Raw genomic sequence first — 23,811 nt, forward strand, 5'->3', positions numbered from 1 at the left:
GCGAGATGTTCAAAGTGCATGGCTAGATAGACGGATGCCAGGCAGGGTGGCAGGCACCTTCCTCTCCTCCGTTTGTGGGTTCATATGGAAATTTGTGCCCGTCGAGCTGCATGTCTGGGTTTCTGACAGGTAGACTGGCATTGTCTTAGCAGTTGACACCAGATGCTCAACCAAAACAAGCCTCAAATTTTTTCTCAGTTTTTTTGTTTTTTGTGCAAGTTAAGCCAAAACTTTTTTTTGTCAATGTTTGAGAGACAATTAAAAAGAAAAAAAAAAAAAAAGTCTCCATTTGGATCCCTAAAAATGAGAGAAGAAACTGATCATGCAAGCAATAAACTCATAACGCATTTGGACAAAACGGGTACACAGTTGATCAAGCAATTTCACAAACATCCTTGATGAAGATTGAAGCAGCAGGTGAACAGACACACTTTAAAGCTCAACATTTAAATCAAACTCAAATAAAGCTACAATGTCATTATGTCTAAAGGAATGCCAGCAGATCAGACTGAAATCTGTGGATAATCTTGTTAGATGTTCAGGTTACAGAATTTAGTCTCCCCAACAGTCTTCTGGTAAAGCACTTCCCGTGTGGTAATAGGAGGAAGCAGTAGCAACTGTAAAAATCTAACATACAGAGACCAGTGCAGTCAAACAAGGTAAGAAGGCAAAAATTAAAGGAGGTGGCTGAACTAAAGGAGCTTTTCTTGAAGCAACATCTTGTCTACAAGTGTAGAAAAAAAGCAGAGCGCCACAGGTAATGTCCTCAATGGAAAATCTGGGATAGAAACAATCAGTCAGGGAATCCAGGGAGTCCCTTTAACACAATGTGCACTAAAATAAACACTCATCAGAATGCCCTAATAAGTCCAACAGAAGAGAATGGATCCGTGGACGGATATGGTCATGAGGTGCAGACCATGCATACCGAAGCTCCTCGGAGCAGTGCGTTTCAATCAGTCGAGGCTGGAGAGGATCCAGCAGAGAGAACAGCAGCTCAGACACTTAGACAGGGAGAGCTTCACTTGTTTATCAGAATCAGTTGCTGCAGAAGTTCAGGTGCTTCTACTGTATGAAATCTCTTCTGTGAAGAGCAACATGTGTGAACAAGAATGGACAAAACTTGCCACCAACCACCAGACAACCCAATGCTCATTGGAAGTCTGTCTGGTGTCTTCATTGTGTCTGACATTACACCAAATACTTTATAGACTTTTGTTCTAGAAAACTGCATAAGTGCTGAAACGCTGAGATCCTTTAAACCAAGGCTGAAAACCCAGCAGTTTCGAGTTACCTTTGATTCTTAGTAACTGGAACTCTGGTCAACATATTTTATGTATATTTGCTAAATGATTTTGATGATGGCCTTTGACACAGTGTAATGGTTATTGCTTGTTTCATAAGAGGTAACTGTATTATGTTATTATGGTGTAGCGCACGTTGACCTTGACTTGTAATTTGAGCAAACACAGAAGATCCAGTCACGGTAATAGAATGGCTCCATCAGTTTTAGCTTAATGTCTGCGAAATGAAAAGACTACTAAAGGTAATGTTGTGCCTCTTCAGCAATTTCTATTAGCTTTGGTCCATTGACCTTCTGAAAGACTTAATGATGACCCTTTATCAGTTTTGTGGCAAATTTGTTTTCATCTCCCTTCAGGTTAATTATTTTTTTTTCATGAAACCCAACAACTGCTTCAAGCAAGCTTAAACACTGTTATTTTAGAGACTCATTTAGAATTTTAGGATTCTGAACAACCTTTTTCTTAATATAATACTTGAAAATACACATAAAAATATAGATGGAAACACAGCTAGTGAACTTTAGTAAAGTTTGTTTCTGATTGTTGGACAGAATCGATTTTTGATTAGCATGCCTCCAACCCAACTGATTGCCATGTAGATGCTATCTATAGCTTCTTTTTTTTTGGAGACTTGGGGGTTGCCACTTGTTGATGCAGTTCTCTTAAATAATCAACTTTACTAAAGCTACAGAGAAATTAAATAACAGTGAATATTAACATCTTCCTGCTTCACCATCATGCTCACCTAGCATGGTGGGAAGTGAAACATGGATCTTGCACTGCTGCGTTCGTCACAGTTTCGGTGGTTTTAAACAGTTTATTCACAGCTCTGACTGTGGATGTTAAGGTTGGGAGCTATTTTCTTGGAGGAACTGTTATGGGAGAAAATAATTTGTGTGTTATTTCTCCACACAATTTGCTCAGATTAAAGGTTGAACTTTCTACAATTATCAGGGTGAGATCGTGCTGCTGCATTATGAAAATATTTTACTTGAAGACATGTAAACCATTAAAAAGATGGTTTTATATATATATATATTATATATATTTTGTTTTCGTTTTTCCACTCTTGCTTTGGATAAGAGACAATTTGAAAATAAGACCTCTTCAATTTCTTTCTAAGGACTTTTCATTGACTTCTCTAAGCACACAAATGCATATGTTTTTAAACCAGCCATTCGTTTTCCCAGGAGGCTGTGGTAGTGAGTGCTTTGCATGATCGGCTGTGTTTCTGTGCCTCTGAATGTGAACCTCTCAGCTCAGGGAACATCTTTGAATTTCACACCAATTACACATAAAAAACTGCAGCCCGTTTCTGGCTCCTTGGGGGAAATGGTGCAATTTTTGATCTATACCTGGTAGACAGCTGAATTTCACCCATATGGGGGTCCTTAAATACCACAACTAGTGTTTGAATATGAGTGAAAAACGACTGCAGCTGACCTGAAGAAGAAGCCTGGGGGGAATGGATGCCATCGCTGCCTGAAATCTCTCCAGGTCTACTTTGTTTGAGCTCGTTAATACTGCTCATTGTAAAAGACTAATGGACTCTGACTGATGAAAAGACTAATTAAGACTACGGCTGTGAAATGATTTCATAACCAAAACCAATATTTTCTGTTAGGAACACAAATTTTACAAAACCCTTTAACTTCTTATATAATTAATAATATTTTGTTTGGATTTTATTAAAGCCCAGAAGGTGATGCTAACAATAGAAATAAATATAAACCAATTCATGGCTCATTTGCATATTTTAGCCTCTGAGGTGAGGGAAACAAAGAAAAAAACACTTCTTTTGACTTTAATGATAAGAAATCTGCTGTATGTTATCTTCGTTGAACAAAATAATTTTGCAGAGTGGGAAAAAAAAAAACCAATGTAAGACTTTCAGTCGAGCACAGTGACTTGTACGCACATCATATCACGTCATGAAAAATTCAACGGATCTCCAGTTTAACCTCGGGGCCAAATGAACCTTCTGACTTGTTGATCACCTCCTTTGTTACAGCAGAACGCATTACATCACAGCCAGCCCAGTCCTGGAAGATAGATGAACAGATTACTCAGCCCAGCTAAAGCTCATTCATGGATAATTCTCTGCCGAGAGCCCGGCAACAACGCGAGCCCAGATTGATTACACTCTGCTGCCTCAGTAAACCTCCATCCCCCCACCTGCTGCTGCACTCTGGTAAAACCCTGGTTCACCAACGACTATTGAACCTTTAAGGTTAGTAAAAGTTGTGGACAGAGCAGTGGGAGGAGTCAAAAGCTTATAAAGACATGACATAGTACTCTTTCTATAAAAGGTATAATAATCATGGAATATGTAAATACTTTCAAGTTAAGCAAAAATATCTTAAAAATCTATTAAATAAAAATCATTTAAAAAATTCTAATCCTAAACAAGGACTATTTTAATATCCGACAGTGGTGGGAAAAAATAATTATGATCCTTTAAAAATGTGAATATTTCACTGCAACTATGATAAGATTAGGATAGAATAATGTATTTAAACCCAACTGAAACATTTGGATAAGTTGATGGGGTTAAAAACTAACATTTAGGGTTTAAAATTGACAGAAGTCTGACCTTAGAGTTCAGGAATGATGTGCCACGAAAGATGGCAACAAATTTTCTGCTAAATTTAAACCTCAATCCTATACTTACAAAATATGCAGTGTTGGTGTATTAAGTTCAAATTGTTTTCCTAAATAAATTAATTAATAAATACTGACTGAATAAACAAATTGTGGTTTTCTCACATTATTAAACTCAGAAATCTCTCAAAATCAACTGTTTTTTTGGCACCATGTTTTTTTTTATATCATGTTACAATTTTGCTGTGCATGCCCTCCGCTTTTCTGTCATCACATCCTCGTAGGATGTGATGACATCCTACGAGGATGTCATCACATGACATCCTCGTCATGTGATGTATCGTATCGATGTATCGTAGCACATCAGTAGTTTTTGGTTGAGTTATTGGCAGTGCTCCGTCATGCAGAACAGTTAAATATGCACTAAGGTGCTAACTTAAGGAGTTTGCTGAGTGTTTATATTTCAAAAAATAACCATTCCAAGCTCTTTCTTAGTTCGATCGGTTCCTCTCTCCTGTTCTGGGATGCCGCCGCCATCTTTAATTCTGTATCAACTGGTTCCACTGAAGGATAACCAGCAGCGCCCTCTGCTGGATGGCTGCTAAATTCTGCTATAAAACGATCTAAGCGGTTGTTATTAGTAAATCGAATGGAACTAATTTTAATCTAAACAATTTATCGACAATTAATCATAAGTCAATTAACTGTTTTTTATCCCTAGTTAATAGTTCTGGAAGTTTCAGGAAAATATAGACAGAAAGGCTCAACACCAGAACTAAGAACACTACTGTTAAATTTACAACGCAAAAGTGTACAAAAAAAGTCTAAAACAATGGTTTACTTTCAACAAAAACTCATTTTTACCCTCAGTCTGATATAAACCATTGCTGTGAAGCAAGTTACAGAGATAACAACACCAGTAGCACATTTTTTATCAGTATGAAGAAAAGTAAACATTCACTAGTGTGAGTGGTAAGCAATGCAGAGGGTCTCAATCTAAACTTTAGCATGACATTCCAGATGCTACGTGTACAGAACATTGCGCAAGTTATCAAAAAGCAGACAATATTTCTCAGACTGAGTGTTTGGAGAGAGCTGAAAGCTGAAAAGGCAGAGGGGATAAAGGAAAGAGCGTGAGTCAGACTATAAACACTCGGTTGGGTTGATGTTATACAGCTGCCTTGAAAGCTGATCCAGAGGTTGGCAAGTCCGCCACAAACACAGAAAAACAGACCCAAACTAGGTCTCCCTGCCTCTAAAACCCCCCAGAACAAAATCTGATGACTCACACGGTGTGTATACAGAACTCTGGCAGCACACACACATTTACAACAACATATATCACACATAAACCAACAGGCTCTGGGTTTGTTGGATAAAGGTTTGTGGTAGGGTGACAAGCGGGGGTGTGGGGTGCGGGGTCACGGAGTCAAGAGGAAAATAAATCTGTCAACACACACACTCCAGTGGCATGAAATCAGTGCTTTACACCTCCAAGTGAGAGGGTCAGGGATCTCCCAACACACACACACACACACACACTTTATCCAGTGATCCTCCCTGTTGCATCCTGTTGACTGCCACTTACATTACAAGAATATTTTAACGACCACAAAAAGCCTGTTTGTTTCTGTAGGAGCTGGACCACTTCAACTGCAGAACATCCAATCGATCGCATACTAATCTGAATCAGAAGCGTCTCTCGAAGACTGATCAATGATTGGTAAAACAAGTAGAGGAGGAAACATACCAACCACATGCCGATTTGTGCTAGCTTTAGCAACCGGAACACAATCAGTTTATATGATTTAATTAGTTTAGTTCTGTAAAATATCTGGGCGTTAAAAGTTGCTCAGAAAGGTGTTTTCGGTTGATTATTGATTAAATGATTCAAACAAGGGATACAATCACGATCAACAGAAAGAAGGGGTGTTTAAAAAAAATCTGCATAAAATATTAAATTAAATTAGAAGTGAGATTTTTGCATTTTTACAGCCAAGTAAAAAATGTTTTAGATTTATGGTTAAAGCCATCTTAACTTTGCCCACGTTTCCTCTGACGAGAGGTAAGAAACCTTTTGTGGAGTGGCTCAGTTAGAGTTCTGACCTAAATCTGACAGAATCTGAGGAGGCAAGAATGGAGAATTTAAGATTTGGAGTTCATCACTAAAGATGAATATTCCAAATATTAGTGGAAACAAGCAAAAAGTTGGCCAGCAATTATGAGGGTTTGAGTGCTGTGATGGCAATAAAGACCTCTCCATTGATTATTCAGAATAGTATAGTCTATGTTTTTTTTCCTTCATGGTTAGATCTGATTTCATTTATTTATGCTGCGTTCCAGTTGAACTCAGAACTGGGAAATTCCGACTTCAGCTAGAATGCCCTCCCACCTATCCATGAAATCCGACTTCCAAGGTAACAGGAATGCAGGATTATGATTTAGTTTCACTTTTTCCTCCTTGCTTCCAGTTATTGCAGGCTTGCTACGTTTCATTCAGTCATTCACTTTGGTGAAAACTACCATTATGCTCAGTAAAAATAAAAAGTTAGAACTGAATGTCAGCAGTTTGCCAATCTCTCCAAAAGCAGAAAATCATGACAAGGATCCTAAAGTTACCAAAAGTTTCTACATGCAGAGCCTAAAATGTAAGTTGTTGTTGCACAGGAACCGACTTATAGCAGAAATATGAGACTATTAATGCTTATGCCTTGGAGCAGAAAAAGCGTCCCACCAGCCTCACTCCTGCAGCAGTGTTGTGTCTTAATACCAGTCATGTCAATATTACCTAGAAAAATAATTTTAAAGGAACACAGTTTTCTCCGAACTCTTTAGGTTGCATCCTTATGCCTCCACAAACATGTTCAATCCTCATTCAGATAAGCCAACACCCTGACAAGAAGTCTCCACATTATGTTGTCAGCTTACTGAAGCAAGCCCTTGAAATTAAAGTGAGTACTTCTCCAGTGAACAGAAGGAAGCAATGAAGGAAAAAAATGGTGCATGTGTTGATTTATGAGACAGTAAGACAAAGAAAGGAGGCAGCTTCAAAATGACAGCAAATGGGAGAGAACAATAGGAAAATGCCGCCTCTGCTTGTAATGTTAAGTTTGACATAAATTCAACTTTGTTTTAAGCAGGCTGTCATGTTCTTCATGTCCGACATTAATAGAGTCCTGCAGGAGAGTCCTAATTGGAGGCGGTGCAAGGCTGAAGGTCCAACAAGGACTACTTTTCCATCAGGCCCCCCATTAACCTTTTGAATAGGCTGCTCCTCTGACAGTTCAGCTGTTTACAAGTCCCCACCACTTTCTAAAAGTGTTCAGTTTCAGGTGCTTGGCTGGCTGCAGGGCCTAAATATAGACACTAAGTAAGATTTCCCTGGAAAGGGACACACTCTCAGGGCAGGGGGTCGAATCTGTGTGTTTGTCTGTTCTTTCTATTTCCAGACCTCTGAGCAGCAACTGTCAGAAAGTGAAGAAAATATGGACACAATGACACTTAGCACAGCTTTACACGTTATTTCAAAACATAACTCTCAGGTAGAGCTATATTTAAATGGGTCTACAAAAGGATTTAGAAGAAAATTTTGCTGGTTTAGTCGATTCATCCACACAACAGTAACTAAAGACAGATCAATTAGGTTTTTCTTTGCCAATACAGATTTTCTGTTATTCTATTTTTGACAGTTCCATGCATGTCTGCCGGTAACTTCATCTGGGAAGATATGAAAGAAAACCTCCAATTTGCAGCCACAATAATGTTCTTGCTAAGAGGGAAAAAACAAAGCAAAAATTACATTGTTCTAACTTGTCCTATCCAAAAATGAATTCTTTTAAAGAAATAAGATTGTTTTTTAAACGTGTGCAATTCAGGTTGTTGCTTTGAATTCTAAATTGTTGGAATGTTATTAGCAATAAATATTTTCCAAAAACATTTCTAAATATCAGAAAAAGTTAACCAAGGTTAGCAGAGACTTGGGATTTTATTTTAGTTCTTAAAAGTATAATTCATACAGTAGGTAAAATGTCAGGTCACTTCATCCACCATTTCAAGAAAAATGAAATGGCTTTTAAAACGGTGACTTTTAAAGTCCAGATAAACTACTATGCCAGTAACAGGCCGTGCTTATAGAGTGACACAACATAATGAATGCTTTCAATTTATATCAAGAGATCAACTTATTTTCAATAAAATCAAAAAACACATAGTATTCATTAAATAAATCCAAGCACAAGGAAAGGTTCATTTTTGTTTGCAGTTTTTCTTCCAGCTAACCTTTTTTATAAGTATCAATAACTAAAAACTAAGTATAGTAGATAATTAAGCAGTTGTAAAATGTCACTTTCAAATAACCATATTTTAAAAGTTTAAAGATCCATCATGCAGTTATGAAAAAGCTCCTTAAATAAGGCAGTATTTAGCATTCCAATCATTGTGATTCAGTTGAGTGAATTCGGTGGTAGGGTTTTTTTATTATTATTATCATTTCCTTGATTAAAACCTCAATAGTTTCAGATCTCCGAATATTTAACAAGAGAAGAAAAAATTCCTGACATTCAGTGCACAAAGAGTGATTTATTGGCTAAATTTAGTGTCACACAGAACTTTTCAGTAATTCCTCATCATGTCCCTTTATTCATTTTGCGTATTAGCATTGCACTGAGAAATCAGCAGGAGGGAATATTAAACTGCAGCTCAAGTTCTGTAATCATTTATTAAAATCCGGCATCCTCCACAACAGCACCAGTCTGCATATCTTAAACACACGACTGCAACAAAACACTTTGAACTGTCTCTGTTCACACACTGTTCCCTGATGTTCTGTATCCAAGTTTATGCATAATAGGAAGAAGTGTTTAGTGGATTCCAGCAAATGACTACATATGTTTTTTAAAACCACAGCCCATTTAAAATGGTAATGTATAATTTTCTACTAAATTAGACAATATATAAACTCTAGCCTTTAAGCTTTTATCTGTGTGTAACTTCCAACCTTGCCAAACATTAACAGAACCTCTTCAGAAAGAGTCATGCAGAACTTTAGTTGTAACGTAATTGCAAAGTAATGTGCAAGAGGCACAGTGTTATTAATTGAGAATAACAAGATATTATTGTTGTGAATCATGGTCCCAAAAGGACTAATGTTGTTAATCACAAAACCTGGAAATGATAAGTTAAGCCTCTGACTCATAGGTGTTAGGAAACAGTCGTGTTTTTGTGACTTGTCAGTTGTAATTCATACCTGTGCCTTTGTTGCGGTCCACAAAGCAGTACTTCAGCTCATATTCTTTCAGAATTTCATGGACTTCCTGCAATGACATATAAATATAAGTTAGAACAAAAACAGCTTTACAAAATACTTTCAAATTATCAGTTTTAAAATATTAAACAGAATCCAAACCACTTATTTCTATTAAAATTAGAAATCTTTCTTATTCAATTTGGTGACATAAGCAAATGATGCCAATGCATTTAGTCTAAATGGTCTAAACAAAGGGTCAGAAACATTCAGTCTTGCTAGTTTAGATTAGTTTATTATACTATGTTAGCCCTTTACGTTATCAATTAATCATTATTCTATTGATAAGATTGATAAGAACATTAGATAAATTGCACCACCAAATTAAACCAAACAATACAAAGAGAGAAGAGCCCAGTACTGCCCTCAACGTGCTTGTTCATCTTTGAACTTGCTCAAACATTCAACCCTCAGCATCTCTTAAACTTGCAAGTAGGGAATCATTTTGTTCTTTACATAATTTGATTGCTAGTCTCATTCCTCATACTGATCTCAGGAGCCGCAATTAACCAAAAAAGACTAAACAGAATCCTAAATAACTGAAATGATAAAGCTCACAAGTTCTGCTAATCACAGGCAAACATTTTTCATTATCCTTATTAAAAATAAACAAATTAGTGTTCTTTTAAATAAGTAGCTACTTGTTAATAAAAGTGAAATTGTTAAGATGAAAAGCTTTCTTTCTTTCAGCCACACAAGGACAGAAGAACTCCAAGCCACATGAGAGGCGAACGCTGATGCATCAAAGCTGTAAATCAGATCCTTCTCTCCAGCTCAAATGCATTTGTCTCTTTGGTGACTGGATATGATGAGGTGAGAAAAGACGAGAAGCAAGAAGATGCAATAATACAGCAATAGATCCTTGTACTCCTGCTCACTGCTGAATGAGAGGCTTGTGGAAGAAAACGTAAAAATGTTTGACCCAAGGCATACAAAGATAATGATAAACACTGATAAAATGTGTGTGAACTTCTAATTTGAGCAAATAAACAAATCTGACTGATTATCTCTTTCTTGTTCCATTTAGCAAATAGAAATAAATGACCTAAAACAAGAGAAGCAAGAAAAATAAGATGTCTTTTTATGTAAACTTCTATTGATTCACTCAAGATGCATGGTTGTATTGCGCAGCGATGGCCGGTATGAACTTGCTTTACATAAACACATAAACTATTCCCTGAAGGCTAATGTTAGCAGCAAGTCCAAACACAGCAAAACCAGATCAGATTTATACCTAAAGCTGCATTACATAAATGAACCTTTAACTCATGCTAGCAGGTCTATAGTTATCCATAGTAAAGACTGCAATAAGTTGTGGTCTGTTGCATTGACCTTATGTAATGTGATGTGTACAAACAAAAGTGGTAGCACATGCTAGGTAAGTAATGCTGTGTTTCTGTTCCAGCCCAGCTGATTTAAATGATAAATTTGCATCCCTGTCTCCGAGGTCTGCAAATGAACCATTGTGTCCCCTTTCATTGCATTGTGGTACCAGTATCAAAGTACAGAATCGTTGTAAACAGTTTCCCTCACTACGGTTTCTGAGGTTTAAAGTCTGTTTATCAAAGAGTTTACACCAAACAGAGCAGAACAAGAGTCCCTCGGCTCTCAACTGTAGCAAGTCCTTAAGATTTAAAGGTCGGGGAGGATCTTTAAATCAAATAGGTCTCTGAAGACCTGAGGGCTCTACATGATTCATGCCTGGCAAGTAATTCAAACATGCATTTCAAGCCAAGGCCGTTTAGTGCTTTACAGACCAATAGAGAAATTTTGAAGTCTTTCCTTCTACAAAGCTGGGAGCCAGTGCAGTGGTTTAAGAACTGGTGACATATGATCAATGTTCCTGCAGGTACTCGATTGATTTTCTTTTTTTTTTTTAGAAACCTGTAAATGAATTATTACAATATTCCTACCAACTGAAAAAGCAAGCCCAAGTTTCTCCTTTTTTTCTGTTTTCAAAAGAAAACCTTTATTCTGGCAATGTTTTTAAGATGATAGCAAGTTGGTTTACTGATAGACTTTATGTGGCTGTAAAAACTCAGGTCTGTCTCCAGAAGGTTTCTTGCATGCTCTGTCTACCTTTAGCTCCACTGAGTCCAGTTCAGTACTGATTTCTAGCGTTGCATTTTTGAGGCGACTGACTTCTGTTTGCTTTTCAAACAGGGAGACTGAATCAAGTATACCAGCTTGTTCTTTTGTTGTTCTAAGTGCCTCTCTTCTGATATGCTGGATTCAAAAACTGATGGCAACCTTTTGTAATTCTCAGACTCAAGATGAGGACCAATGAAGGCCAGATGCTGCTAAAATTGTCAATTAATAAAGAAATAAAAAAATGGGTCAATAAAATAATTAATATGCCACATAAAGCATTCAAAAACACAAGACATGAGAACTTTCCCAAGTAATTTAATAAGTGTTAATGTTTATTTATTTGTATTAATGCAACATTTATGTTACATTTGTCAATTTATATCCAATCTTATTGTTTAATTAGTTTTATTAATTTTATGATTTATTTCTCTTTTTTCATATTCTGTATTTATTTAAAGGAGGATATTATGTCTTCTCTGTAACTCTTGTAATCTATGAACAGCCTCTCTGTCCCAACAGCTCAGAATGACCCCACATTTGTATGCACAAAAAAGCAGATATCCGTATTATTGCAAAGAGATGAGATCTATAACATTGCATTTATTTGAATAACATTTCTCAAGAACTGATGAGTTTTTAGAGGACACCGCTTTGATGGCAGTTAATGTTTTCAGTATGTTTATTCACCGTCAGAAAATAAAGGATGCATTTTATGCTCCTATTCAAAAAGGAAAATAAAGACATGAACTCTGCATTGTAATAATGATGCAATTCATGGTCATATTGTTATAAACACATTTAACATGTTTTGGGAGATTATGTAGGCAGACTGTATGCACAAACTTATCACATTATTTCCCTTAAAACCTGAAAAGAACAGGATACAAATATCCTTTATTGTCCCTCAGTGGGGCGATTAAATACCCAGAGCAGTAATAAAATGAGTATTGGTGATTTGACACATTATTCTCTTTTTGTATCCATCTAACCAGCCAGCCTACTCCTGTACAGAGTTGAGATGTTGCACATCATGGATCATTGCATCATTTTGGAACAAATCTGTATAACAAAATGTTCCATTATGCACCCTTATATCTCCACCACATTTACTGAGAATTAACCATTAAAAAAACCAGAAGACAGGAAGGAAAGGATCAATATTATTTCAGTGACTTCCAGAGCCCTTTGTGATAGTAAAACCAGCGTAAATTACCCCACTGAGTGCATTACTATGTTTCAATGTGCATCCATTTGCTGTTGTGCACTTCAACTGGGCTGAAAGTTCAGCTCTCTCAACATATAACAAGATGTTTAGAGACTATTTATAGAGCCCAAACAAAGCTGCATCTCCTCTGAGCTTCTCAGTCTGAACAGTTAAACATATGCCATTTTTATTGCCAGTCTCTGCCTTTCAGTTATTAAAATTTCAGCTTACATACCCATCTAGATGTTACTTTAAAAAAGGGTTTTATTCAGATTGGTATTCTTTTTGTTTATTTTAAAGGCCCTTGTAAATGTGAGGGACCCCAGTAATGTGTTGAAGGTCCTGTTTAGCCAAACCAAACAAACAGAGGGTACTCTCACTTTACGTAATGCATTAAAGCTGCTTTATGTAACTTTTATTAAACAGAAACAGTTACTACTCCTAGTGCTCCCAGTACTAACTGCAGAAATACACCACTCAGTCAGAAATAACAAATCACAGCCTGGGAGAGAGTTTTTACGCTGTCAATCACGCTTGTGCATAGCCTGCCCCTTAACTTTTGAAGCTATGCTTCAGCTGGTTCACCACAACATAGATGCTAAGGCTAGTTAGCATAGCCACCTGTGACAGCAAATAGTCAGTTTTCTTGGAACCGTAAGTTGTTTCTCCACAATTAGCACATTTAGCAGCGCGTACATGAGCTGATTGACAGCTAGGACCTTCCTCCTGGCTCTCACTGGTTGTTTTTGACCAGGATTGGTGCATTTTTACAGCCTACAACAGTAGCACTGGGAAGAGGTGAAGGAGTCCCCCCCGCCCCCAGATATTATCTGTCTCCTATTATAATGTCACAACATGATGACAGTTTTAACAAATATGGAAATATTGGAAATATTTTCATAAAAGTCACATACTGCAGCTTTAAAGTATACTAAGAAATCAGGAACTGCAAATGGTAGACAGCTGCTGAACTATTTACAATGTGACTCCAGCAACTGCCTGTAACACTATGTGCTCCACACAGAAACAATACCAGCTACTCTATGCTATTTGGTGAACTATATACAAATTGCAAGTGTGCATGTGTACCCAACTTTGTCCAAATTGGACCATTCCTTCTGGGTGCTCATCATGGTAGTTACCTTTTTTACCCTCCAGTGGGGGTAGTTGACCAAAGCCGTTTCCCTGAGCCTTGCAGTTCTGAAAATATTTCCTGTTCATTCTTAGCAATAACAATCAATCTGCAGGCTTTAACATTTTCAAAACCTGACATTTCAAGTTAGCCCAGCCAGTATCACCATGAGCAGCCGGCCGCTTATTTCCCTGCATGCATGTGTGGGGGCGCACTTTGCTGAAGTTTGAAAGTAAAACTGCCTTCAGAGCACATGGCCTGATAAAGAACGCATAGCATTCCGATCTTGCACCTGGCAGAAATACATGCAGGTTACAAGCAATAAAAAGAAGAAAATAAAATCACTAGTAGTGCTTCGAACAGCTGATAATGACCTTCCCACCTGTCTGCTCCGTGATCATCGCACACTGCCGCTGCCTCAAGCTGTAATTCACTGTTTAACAGCTGCAGAACAAGATGCAATGCACCATCGACCTCAGCAGCCTTATCTAAATTGTTATTCCAATTTAAAACTACAGCTGTGAAACTTTACACTCAAGCATGCACATTTCCCTTAATCGGATTCACAATGCTAAGTTTGATATACATGTAGATTCAGAGTGGAACTAAGGTGAAAAGTAAATATTGGGATGCAGCGGGGGGTTTCACAGGTTTTCATAGGAGGGGTTGGCCATCCAGAGATAAGCTCCACTTCCTTAACACAGCACAATGATGTGCAGCCTATCAATCATTAAAAAGGTTTTGAACAAAAATAAAAAAATAGGGCACATATAACATCTGTGCAAGTGATGATGTGTTCAAGTAAAAAAAAAAAAAAAGAAGTATGCTACTCTTTTGTGCTCTTCACCTCAATTTAGGAAATCAGGAAATCACCAGTTTGTTCCTCGACTACAGCTTTGAAACTGTTTCTAGCATGATGGGTTTTTGTTAAGATTTTAGTAGACCAGTGGTCTCCATTCAACTGCAGCTGGAAGGGAAGAAGGGCAGACAGAGAAGGGGAAGTGGCATCAGATGGGTCAGGCATCGAACAGAGGACAGCTGTGTACCATGAAGCACGTTATGCATCACGCTCTACCACTGAGCCATGCGATGTCCAATCAACAGGTTTTTTTTAGAGTATAAAACTTGGCAGAATTTCTGACTAGTGACTTCACTATGCGTTCAATAAAGGATGCTAAAAGTGAGTTTCTCAAGATCAAGGATGTTCCATGCTTTGTACTTGTGGAAAAATCCATGCACGTAATTTTCTGCTGGACACAGAGCATACACCAAAATCTAAATGGCTTTAAAAGAAGAAAAGTTCTGATTTGGACTGGCTTAGCCAGGTTTCAGAAATAAATCTGTTTCTGAGGGTGTGCATGACTAATGAACTGGCAGTTCAAGAGGCAAGTTGGCATATATTGTCAAGACAAAGGCTGTTGGCCGACTAAATAAAACTGAATGCTGAAAATGTAATGAAATTCTGCTTTAATAAAACAACAGCTTATGTGGGAAAACTTAAAGTCAATGAATCTAAGACTCCCCCACCTCCCAACTAATTTTTCAGTAAGAATGACAGAAAGAGTTACTGACCAGCAACACACAGAAACATGAAGCTGTTAAAACTTTAGTTGTATTGTTTGTATTTCCAGTATTTTTTTTTAACTTTCAAGGAGGACTGTTCTTGAATTGTTTGCAATTCGCGTCTCCAATTCTGAAATGAGCCACTGCCAAAAGAAAACAGCCGGACCTTCCTGAGACAGACAACCTTGAGGCCCAGTCAAACACATTTTGAGCAAAGATTCTCCGTCCATTAAGCTGATGAAGGAGCCATTCAGAACCACAGATCATAGGACCCAGTCTGGTTCACTAAGAGCTGATACAACAAGACCCAAAGTAAGAGTAAGAAAGGCGTCTCAGTGGTCCCATACAGGCCTTCCTCTGGTAGATGCTTCATCTCTTTTCCAAAGTTATCCAAGACAGGTTAAGACAGTTATATTTGAAATAATCTGTAATCTGTTCTCTAAATTTACATGCATCCACTTTATAATTTTGTTAGACTAGACATTTGCTATCCCATGTACCACTCAGTAAGTCTCTACACAGATCACACTTTTTACACGCTGTGAAAGGTGATGGAGAAGTGAAAGTCGAGACAGATAAACAAGTGGGATTTTCCTCTTCACACAAAGATCAAGTGTCTGTGATGAAAACCATGCTTACTGCGACATTGTTTCATTTATTAAACACAAACACAAATTCTCCTGTTTAGCTCTTGAAAATGAGATGGCTCACCGCTACAAAGTAACAGTCTGCCATCATTCCAGCTCAGTACCTGCAGGAGGGAAAGGTGTGGATTAGAGGACAACCACTCCAAATGGCCTCCCTACTGGTACTAACTGCGTCCTTGACCTACTGACGGAGTCTGTATGTTAGAGAGAAAATAAAAGATGAAAGGATGCAGCTCAGGAAAAGGTGCCAACATGTAGCCTGTTCAATTGTCACGACAAGACTGAGATTTTAGCGATGACAATTTTCTCACTAATGAGCATTAAAAATGGCCTCTATTCAGTATCTAAACACACAAACTGTATTCAGTTAATGCTTGACAGTAAGACAGTTTAACATTCAAACCTCCATGCATTAAAATACACAAAAGAAGGAAAACTATAACTATGCCTAACTGTCGCTAAGGGACCTTGGAAAGCTTTTATATTCCATCCCATATTTGGGAAGAAGCGAGCTCTGTTTCTGTCTGTGTTTGTGACAGGTGGCTCGAACCATGCACAGCACGGATCACTGGCCCATTAAATGGCTGCCAGGAGAGCTCTGTGGAAAAAGTGCATACTCACACATTGCAAGCAGACAAGCAGAAATACCAGTGTGTAGATGTCCTTTCCTTTTTGAGCTTCTTTCTATCTCTCAAACACCAACTTCGTGCCTTCACACCTTGAGTAGCATAGGCACCCTCACACTCCAAGCACACAGGTAGGATTGCCTGCTTCAGAGTTTGTTTGGAGTCGTCTTCCACTCTGTTCCGCTTTTGTTTTTCACTGCTGGGCAATGATTTGTTGTTCTTTCTTTTCTGTGACAGTAATCGTCATTCAAAAAAGCCCTCCAAATCAAATTCCTCTCCCTTTTGCTTTGATATAAAAGAGTAAGTAATGTCTTTGTATTTTGCACTTCATCTTCTCCCCATCAGCAGATGCTGTGTTAAATTACAGTTGAGTAAACACACATGATGCACTGAAGCTGGGCAGCAACAGCAGAGACTCAAAGCCACAACAACAGGAGAAAAGATGAGAATGGTTGAGATGGGAGCAAATAATCAACCAAACCTATGTTTTAAAGGGATATTTCAGATTTTGTTTTGAAGTGAGATTCTATGAAATTGCACTGTAAATGTGTTGTTTTCTCAGCCAAACATCCTAAGTGGTGTAATAGAGGTGTTGTTTGTCACCGTGGACGCATCAATCCACCTGTTCAGCTGTGTCCAACTAGTCCAAGTCAGCCACAGGTGGAGTAAAGATTTGGATTTTGAGTCAGACCTGAATTTTAGATGGACTGGGTGATGTGGCATGTATTTATTTTTCAGAATTTAATTTTTGTCTTAGCAAATTAAAACAGTTATACCTGCACACAAATTTCATAATTATATCTTTACATAATTATGACATTGTTACTTATTACTTTCCAGGAGGTTTGCCACGTTCAAACCTCAAAAATTAGGCTTCATGTGCTCCTGACTGTTAAAGTGACACTGAAAACCTCACAAGCTTTCCAAGCCCTTCATATTGAAGACTGTAGTTTATAATTCTGGTACCGGATTTAAAGAGCTTTTAGAAGAACATGGAATCAGCTACTGGATAGAAAATAGTCTAAAATTTATCATCAGTTGCATAAATATCACAGGACGGCAGTAAGACTTTGATAGTACTGTATTTTCTGTCAGTTTTCCCTGCTGTGAACACCTATAAGGAATCCAACTGATTCTTTTTCCTGCGTTTTGCTCTCTATGATGTTTTTCCTTCTCAGAGATGCGGTTGGTTTGATCTCTGCGAGGGCAGAGCTGGTGGGCAGGGGGGAGCAGGTGTTTTGCCCTGAGACGGGACAGATTCTGCAGTCAGCCAGTGTGATCCCGCTCCCCCCTCCTCTCCACACCCACCAGTCTCTGCATGGCTCTGGCCCTGAAGCAACCACGCTCAGACTGAAGGTTGTTTTTTTTTTTGTTGTTTTTTTTTCTTACGAACTGCAAGTCACTCACTTTGAACATATCAAGAGTCCACCTGTCACAACATTTTGCAAATATCCATCATTTCTGCAGCTTCTGATTTGTTGACTTGTTACAGAATGAGGTCCATTTATCACAGTAAGCAATTATAAAATCTGATAAAGTAATAGAAGCTACCCTTTTATCAAACCTCTTATTAATAATAACATTTTTACAGGTAATGGATGAATGACTGAGGACAGGATTTTAGCTATTTAGCTCAAGGCTTGCATATTAGCCTGAAAACAGGAACCTACAAACCTGCAGTAAATGATGCCACATACATTTGAATAGTATTTAAATTATAAATATTCCAATGCCTAGATAAAATCCATGTTAAGAAGTTTATTAAGGCCATTGGATGGGACACAGACCCATGGCATCACAGATCCTCCACCATGCTTAACAATTTTGTCACATGTGCATATTTTGAACTGGAATAGTTCAGCTGGGTTTCAGATCAAAATACACACAATTAGAAGATGGTATTTAGCAAACTTTAGAGATTCAATTTACATTCCTGACTGTAGGATAGAAAATGGCTTTTTTCCCTTGAAATTCTCCCATTAGATCAGTGTTTCTGAACCCTGGTCCTCACCGCCCCCCTCCTGCTCTGCATGTTTTAGATGTACCTCTATTCCACAACAGCTGATTCAAATGATTGCATAACCATCAAGTACTGCAGAAGCCTGTTAATCACCCAGAGATACAACTCAGGTGTGTGGCAGAAGGGAAATACTGAAAACATGCAGGACAGGGGGGCGGTGAGGACCAGGGTTGAGAAACACTGCATTAGAGGGTGCATAGTGCCGCCCATTACAGCAATATTATATTAGATATTGACATTAGCCCAAATTCTTTTTATCGACGTGCTCTTAATTTTAACGTCTGTGCATCATGGAGCACATTAGATTTGCAAAGGTTGGCTGTCTTGTGGAAATCTGAAAATTAAGGCAAAAATTTAAAGCTTTTGGAGAATAAGCGGCCGTTTTGGTAAGAACAAGCTGTGCTCATCATGAGACAGTTTTAGTGTTATATCAAGTTGAAAGTGGGCACATTCGAGTTTTTCAAATTATGGAAAAGTGGAATGTGTCACATTTTCATAATTTTGTCCTGTACTAAAACCGTAAACCGCTGTGTGATATATATATATATATATATATATATATATATATATATATATATATGACCATGACTAGTTATAAACTAGTTATAGTTATAAAAGCTAAGATATGAAATTGCTTCACTGTATATGAAGTCTTCCCTCTTTAGAGTGACAGGATGATAGATTTCATTGTTTCCAGAGAACAAACCAACATTCTCAAAGGAGATTTATGAACATAAACAGTTAAGAAGACTCGATAGCTTCAAGCTGGTATTTTTGGCTTACGACACTAAGCAGCAGTGTGTATATTTACACTTTGTTGTCATTTTTGTGGACTGGCTGTAGTTTCTGGCTTAGACATGGAACCTGAGCTGGTTTTCTTCTCTGATCTGACCGCTTTAAACGTCTACAGGTTTTCTCCCACTGACCTGATTGTCAGCAGTTGAATCAAATGGACCCAGCAGAGTGGTTCCGTTACGTCTGACTGTTATTCCACCATGCGTCATGTAATCACGGGGTTTGTGATCACTGTAGGTCTCCCCCTCCACAGGAAGGTCAAACACACGAGTCAAACGTACATCAAAATGACTGCGCCAGCTCATAGCACCGTCATTAGCACCCTCTGATGCAAGCATGTGCTGCTAATGTATAAACACCAAGGGTGGACAGTTGTAGTGAAGAGGAACCTGCGGGATCCAATGCAGTGGCAACAACCCCTTCAAAGGCCCCATGACACACATCCATGTACACACAGTGATGGCAGCTGATGTGAACAGTAGGAAAGAAGTACAGTAACAGAGTTTAATCACAACAGAGAGAAAGAAAAAAAAAACATGAGCAATAAGAGTGAAAAGAGTTTCCTTTTTCGAAAGATAAAAAGATTCGTCTCAATGAACGAGATCCCTGTTGGTTCAACCAAAAACAAAGCCATCTTTCCTCAACATCACACACGCCCACACACTCATTATTTTTCCTTTAGCCTTTTATCCAATTAGTCTCCTCTTCACTCCACCTGCACTTATCCCGTCAATCCTTTTCTTTCGAGGTTACTTCCAAAGCTTTTATCCTGTCAGCACAATTCCCACTTCTGCCATCTGACAGATAAGTTTTGAATCTCAGTGGGATCATGTGATGTGAAAAATATGAGCGCTTATTGTGTTATCGGGTTACAAAAAGCTGTTCACAAAGAGTCGGATTTCTAGGTTAACCAAATGGCTCCCATAACCGGCTTAGCAGTTGAGAAGAGCTAATGCCAAAATACAAAAATTACATGAATTATCTGGATAGTCAACACTGCACTGTAAACCCTGCTCAGTGTTTTGTAGTATAATAAAAAAAACTACACTTAAAATGCCTAAAATATGCAAGAAATTCTCACTATTTACACACAAATTTTTCTGAGTACGTCGACCTTTCTTTAAGGACGAAAACAGACAAATGGGAGAAAAACGCTATAAACTTTGATAAAGGTCATACTTTTGAACCCAGCGAAGGACTTGCGAGATTTTTCCCATTTACTAAAGAATATCTCTCTAGCATTTATCTGATTTTTAATTAAGCAAAAAAGTGCAAAGTACATGAGGTTGACTGCTGTGTTTAAACACCCAAACCCTTCTGAGTTTTTAGTTTTAATACGTTCATTGAACGGGAAAAAAAAAATGTCAGATTTTCACTGAACAAATTCAAGAAGGTCGAGGTTATTATTAACGGGTCCAACACTAGCTACCATGTAATGACAGAAGAAAACAGATGCACATCATGTGCAATGATTCTCACATGATGTATGTGAGAATCATTTGCAATTTGCTAATTTAAATAGGAAGATAATAATGTATTTTTTATAAACATGAAACAGATGGTGCCCTTAGTGGCTAACATCTCCTGTTTGTTTAGTTGTTTTTTTTAGTTTACATTCTACATCTTGTTTTTTATAAATGCCTTATCGATTTAGGCATTTACTGTGTCTGTTGTTGAGGACTCAGAGTACAAACTCCATTGTACATTTGTGCATAAATTTGAATTGAATTGAATATGATTATCCAAAATATTGAGATAAACTTACACCATATGGGGAAATCCCATTGTAGACAACGGAATGGAAGAGATTAGAATTTTGTCTTTGTTATTCCAAAGACAAAAACATTGAAACATAATTCTAAATATAATATAATATTGTCAAAAGACATTAAAAAACATGATTTTAAGTACAATATGTAAAGGTTCAAAGAGCAAAGTGTCTGTGCTGAGAGCTGCGGAGGTTCAGAAGGTGCTGTGACCTCTGATCCGAGAAACAGTTTTTGATGGAAGAGTGAAAAACGTGATTGTCCAGAGTGAGCTGAGCCACTTATGATGCCATTTGGCCAGCTCTTCAGACAAGCTGCGTGGATGTCCTCAAGCTTCGGATGCAGTAACCTCATCATCCATTTTGGTGTCTTGATTATCAGCTGCAGGCTCTGTCTGCCTGTAGCAGTGCAGCTGGAACAACACACTCTCCAAAACTGTGTGTGAAGACAAATTCTATGCTGCAGTGGTTAAAAAATGTTTAGCAGCCGATGTCTTTGTAAAGTTCTTAAAAAGAAGATGATGTTTTTGTTTTTTACTGTGAAGCACTGAACCATCAGGCAAGAGCGAGCAGATGAAGGATTTAAAATGTGCAATCCTCTCTCTTCTTCATACAGTACATGGACCTCTCTACATGGCCGCATGATTTTTATCAAAGACCAGGCTTACAGTGGTTGTATCCTCTACAAACTCCAGGAAAGAATTTGAGGCGTTATGCATACAAAGACGATTGGGTTAAGCACACAGCCTTGAGTAAATGTTGCTTATTTGACAGTTCATGATCAACACAATGCATGTTTACATTCAAGTACAGAAGTGAGACATTTTAGTTTCTCTAAACAGGTTACTGCATATAAGAATGCCTTGAAATTCCTCCAAACTGCAACATCTAACTCTTTTTTCCCCGGTCTATCTAAAGGTGACACAGTCACTTTTCAGATTTGCACATCCTCTAATCCAATTTTAAGCTCACACTTTGGCTCAGAATACACCATGACAGGTGCATTTTTAAATGTGTGCGACCCAAAAGAGACGCAGAACCTCAAGGCAACTATGCCACATTAAACAGGTACAATTAAAGCGAGAGCACACAGACTCAATAGGTGAGAAAAGGGGCCGCAGGCTGCCCACTGTCAGGAGCTGCACACTGTCTGAACATCTGCTCCTGACACAGATGGACCTCAGCATGTAAAGTGAAGAGGAGGAGGAAGAGGAGGAAGAAGAGGAGGAGGAAGATATACAGGAGGAAGTTGTGTTTGCACTTGATGCTTCATCGTATTTGAATACATCTGGGCTTAGCAGTATGCAAAAAACAACTGGACACGGACTCGTGGTGTAGAACATGTCAACATGTAAAGGTCAGACTTGGATCCAACCAACACAAGTTTATGTAAGCGACTACTACTTATTCATATGTAGCTTTATGGATATGAAAACTAGATCTTTACAGTGTAGGCTGGCATTTTATGAAACAGATTTTTATGAAAACCAGGAAAAACAAAAAGGAATTATGCATGTCTGGTCATGGTGGAGGCAAACTATATCAATCCTAGATGTAATATGTTGGTAATGGTGCCATTTTTATGCATTGAATGAATCATAAATGAGTTTGGTTTTCATTCAGGCCCTTGGGGCTCCGAGGTCAGAGAACCTCTCCACACTTGACATGTGGCAGATGTGATTTGGGGGTTAGAAACGCAACCATCACTCCATGACATGTTGAAAAGCATTTCCATGGAGCAATGAGATCAGAGCCCACCCGCCAAATGTGAATGTGTGATTGAATAATAAAAGTCTAATCAGGCATTTTCATGCAGGCAAATTTTTTTAAGCTCATCATTTTTCCACATTCTAAAGGATGCTGACACAAGACATTTATCTCAGCCATTTTTCTTAAAACAGCTATGAAATTTAATCAGCAGCTGACTTTGAATATATTCAATGTGTCATTCTTTGTTCCGTGTCTAAAACAACAATATGACTATTGATTACAATTTTCCACAGCAGGCATTGCTAACCAAGCCTTAAGTTGATTCAATTGTCTGATATCAGATACTACCAAACATTTTGTTTTGACAACTGATCCGATTTTTTTCTCCAGTAAAGATTGCAGGAGAAAAGACATTTCACACTGTAACCCCACTGTGCAAAGCAGAGTGAGCTGTGCATAGGGCATCAATAATTAAAACTTCAATAATTAGACCAGGAAACCTCTGCTTCCAGTGCTGAATTAGATCAACCATGAAAGAAATATATAAATATAGAACTGATTTAGGAAGAAAAAAAAAAGAAAGTCATCAGAGAAACCTTCATCTTTTAGTAGTTTAGTTACTACAAACTCATTAAAGAACAGTAAAGCAGTTTTTTCTGTTTCTACAAGTACATGAGGTTAAATCCTGTTTCCTAATCTGTTGGCACTTGATTTAAAGTACAATGTAAAATATTTAACTTCTAAAGAAGAGGCTCCTTTAACTGGCCAATAGGTTACATAAAGATACACATCTCCATTTTAAAAACATTAAGACTAGACAACATGCTTCTTTATACTTCTTAAGAAGTAAAATAATATATAATAAAATATCATTATTGAGGATTTTGTGTTTTGTTTGTGTCAGAACAATAAAAAATAAAATAAAAAAGACAAAAAATGTTGACATTCATTTCCCAATAGAACTTTTCCTGGAATAGCAATTTAATTAAACTCCACACTTTCTTCATATACATGATGAGCAAATTTAAAAGATATATTGTAATAATGTATT

At 37.8% G+C, this 23,811-nt stretch overlaps 1 protein-coding gene across 1 annotated transcript in view; it reads right to left on the minus strand.

The window, feature by feature from the left end:
- raver2 (ribonucleoprotein, PTB-binding 2) overlaps nucleotides 1-23,811 on the minus strand; it is an 88,634-nt gene that overhangs the window by 60,196 nt on the left and 4,627 nt on the right. The window contains exon 2 of the mRNA XM_014992689.2: nucleotides 9,151-9,217. Coding sequence (XP_014848175.2) covers nucleotides 9,151-9,217 — 67 coding nt within the window. The remainder of the gene's footprint in view (nucleotides 1-9,150; nucleotides 9,218-23,811) is intronic.

This window comes from Poecilia mexicana, unplaced genomic scaffold (assembly GCF_051168715.1).
Source record: "Poecilia mexicana isolate PSO_F unplaced genomic scaffold, ASM5116871v1 scaffold_4, whole genome shotgun sequence".
NCBI classification, from domain to species: Eukaryota; Metazoa; Chordata; class Actinopteri; order Cyprinodontiformes; family Poeciliidae; genus Poecilia; species Poecilia mexicana.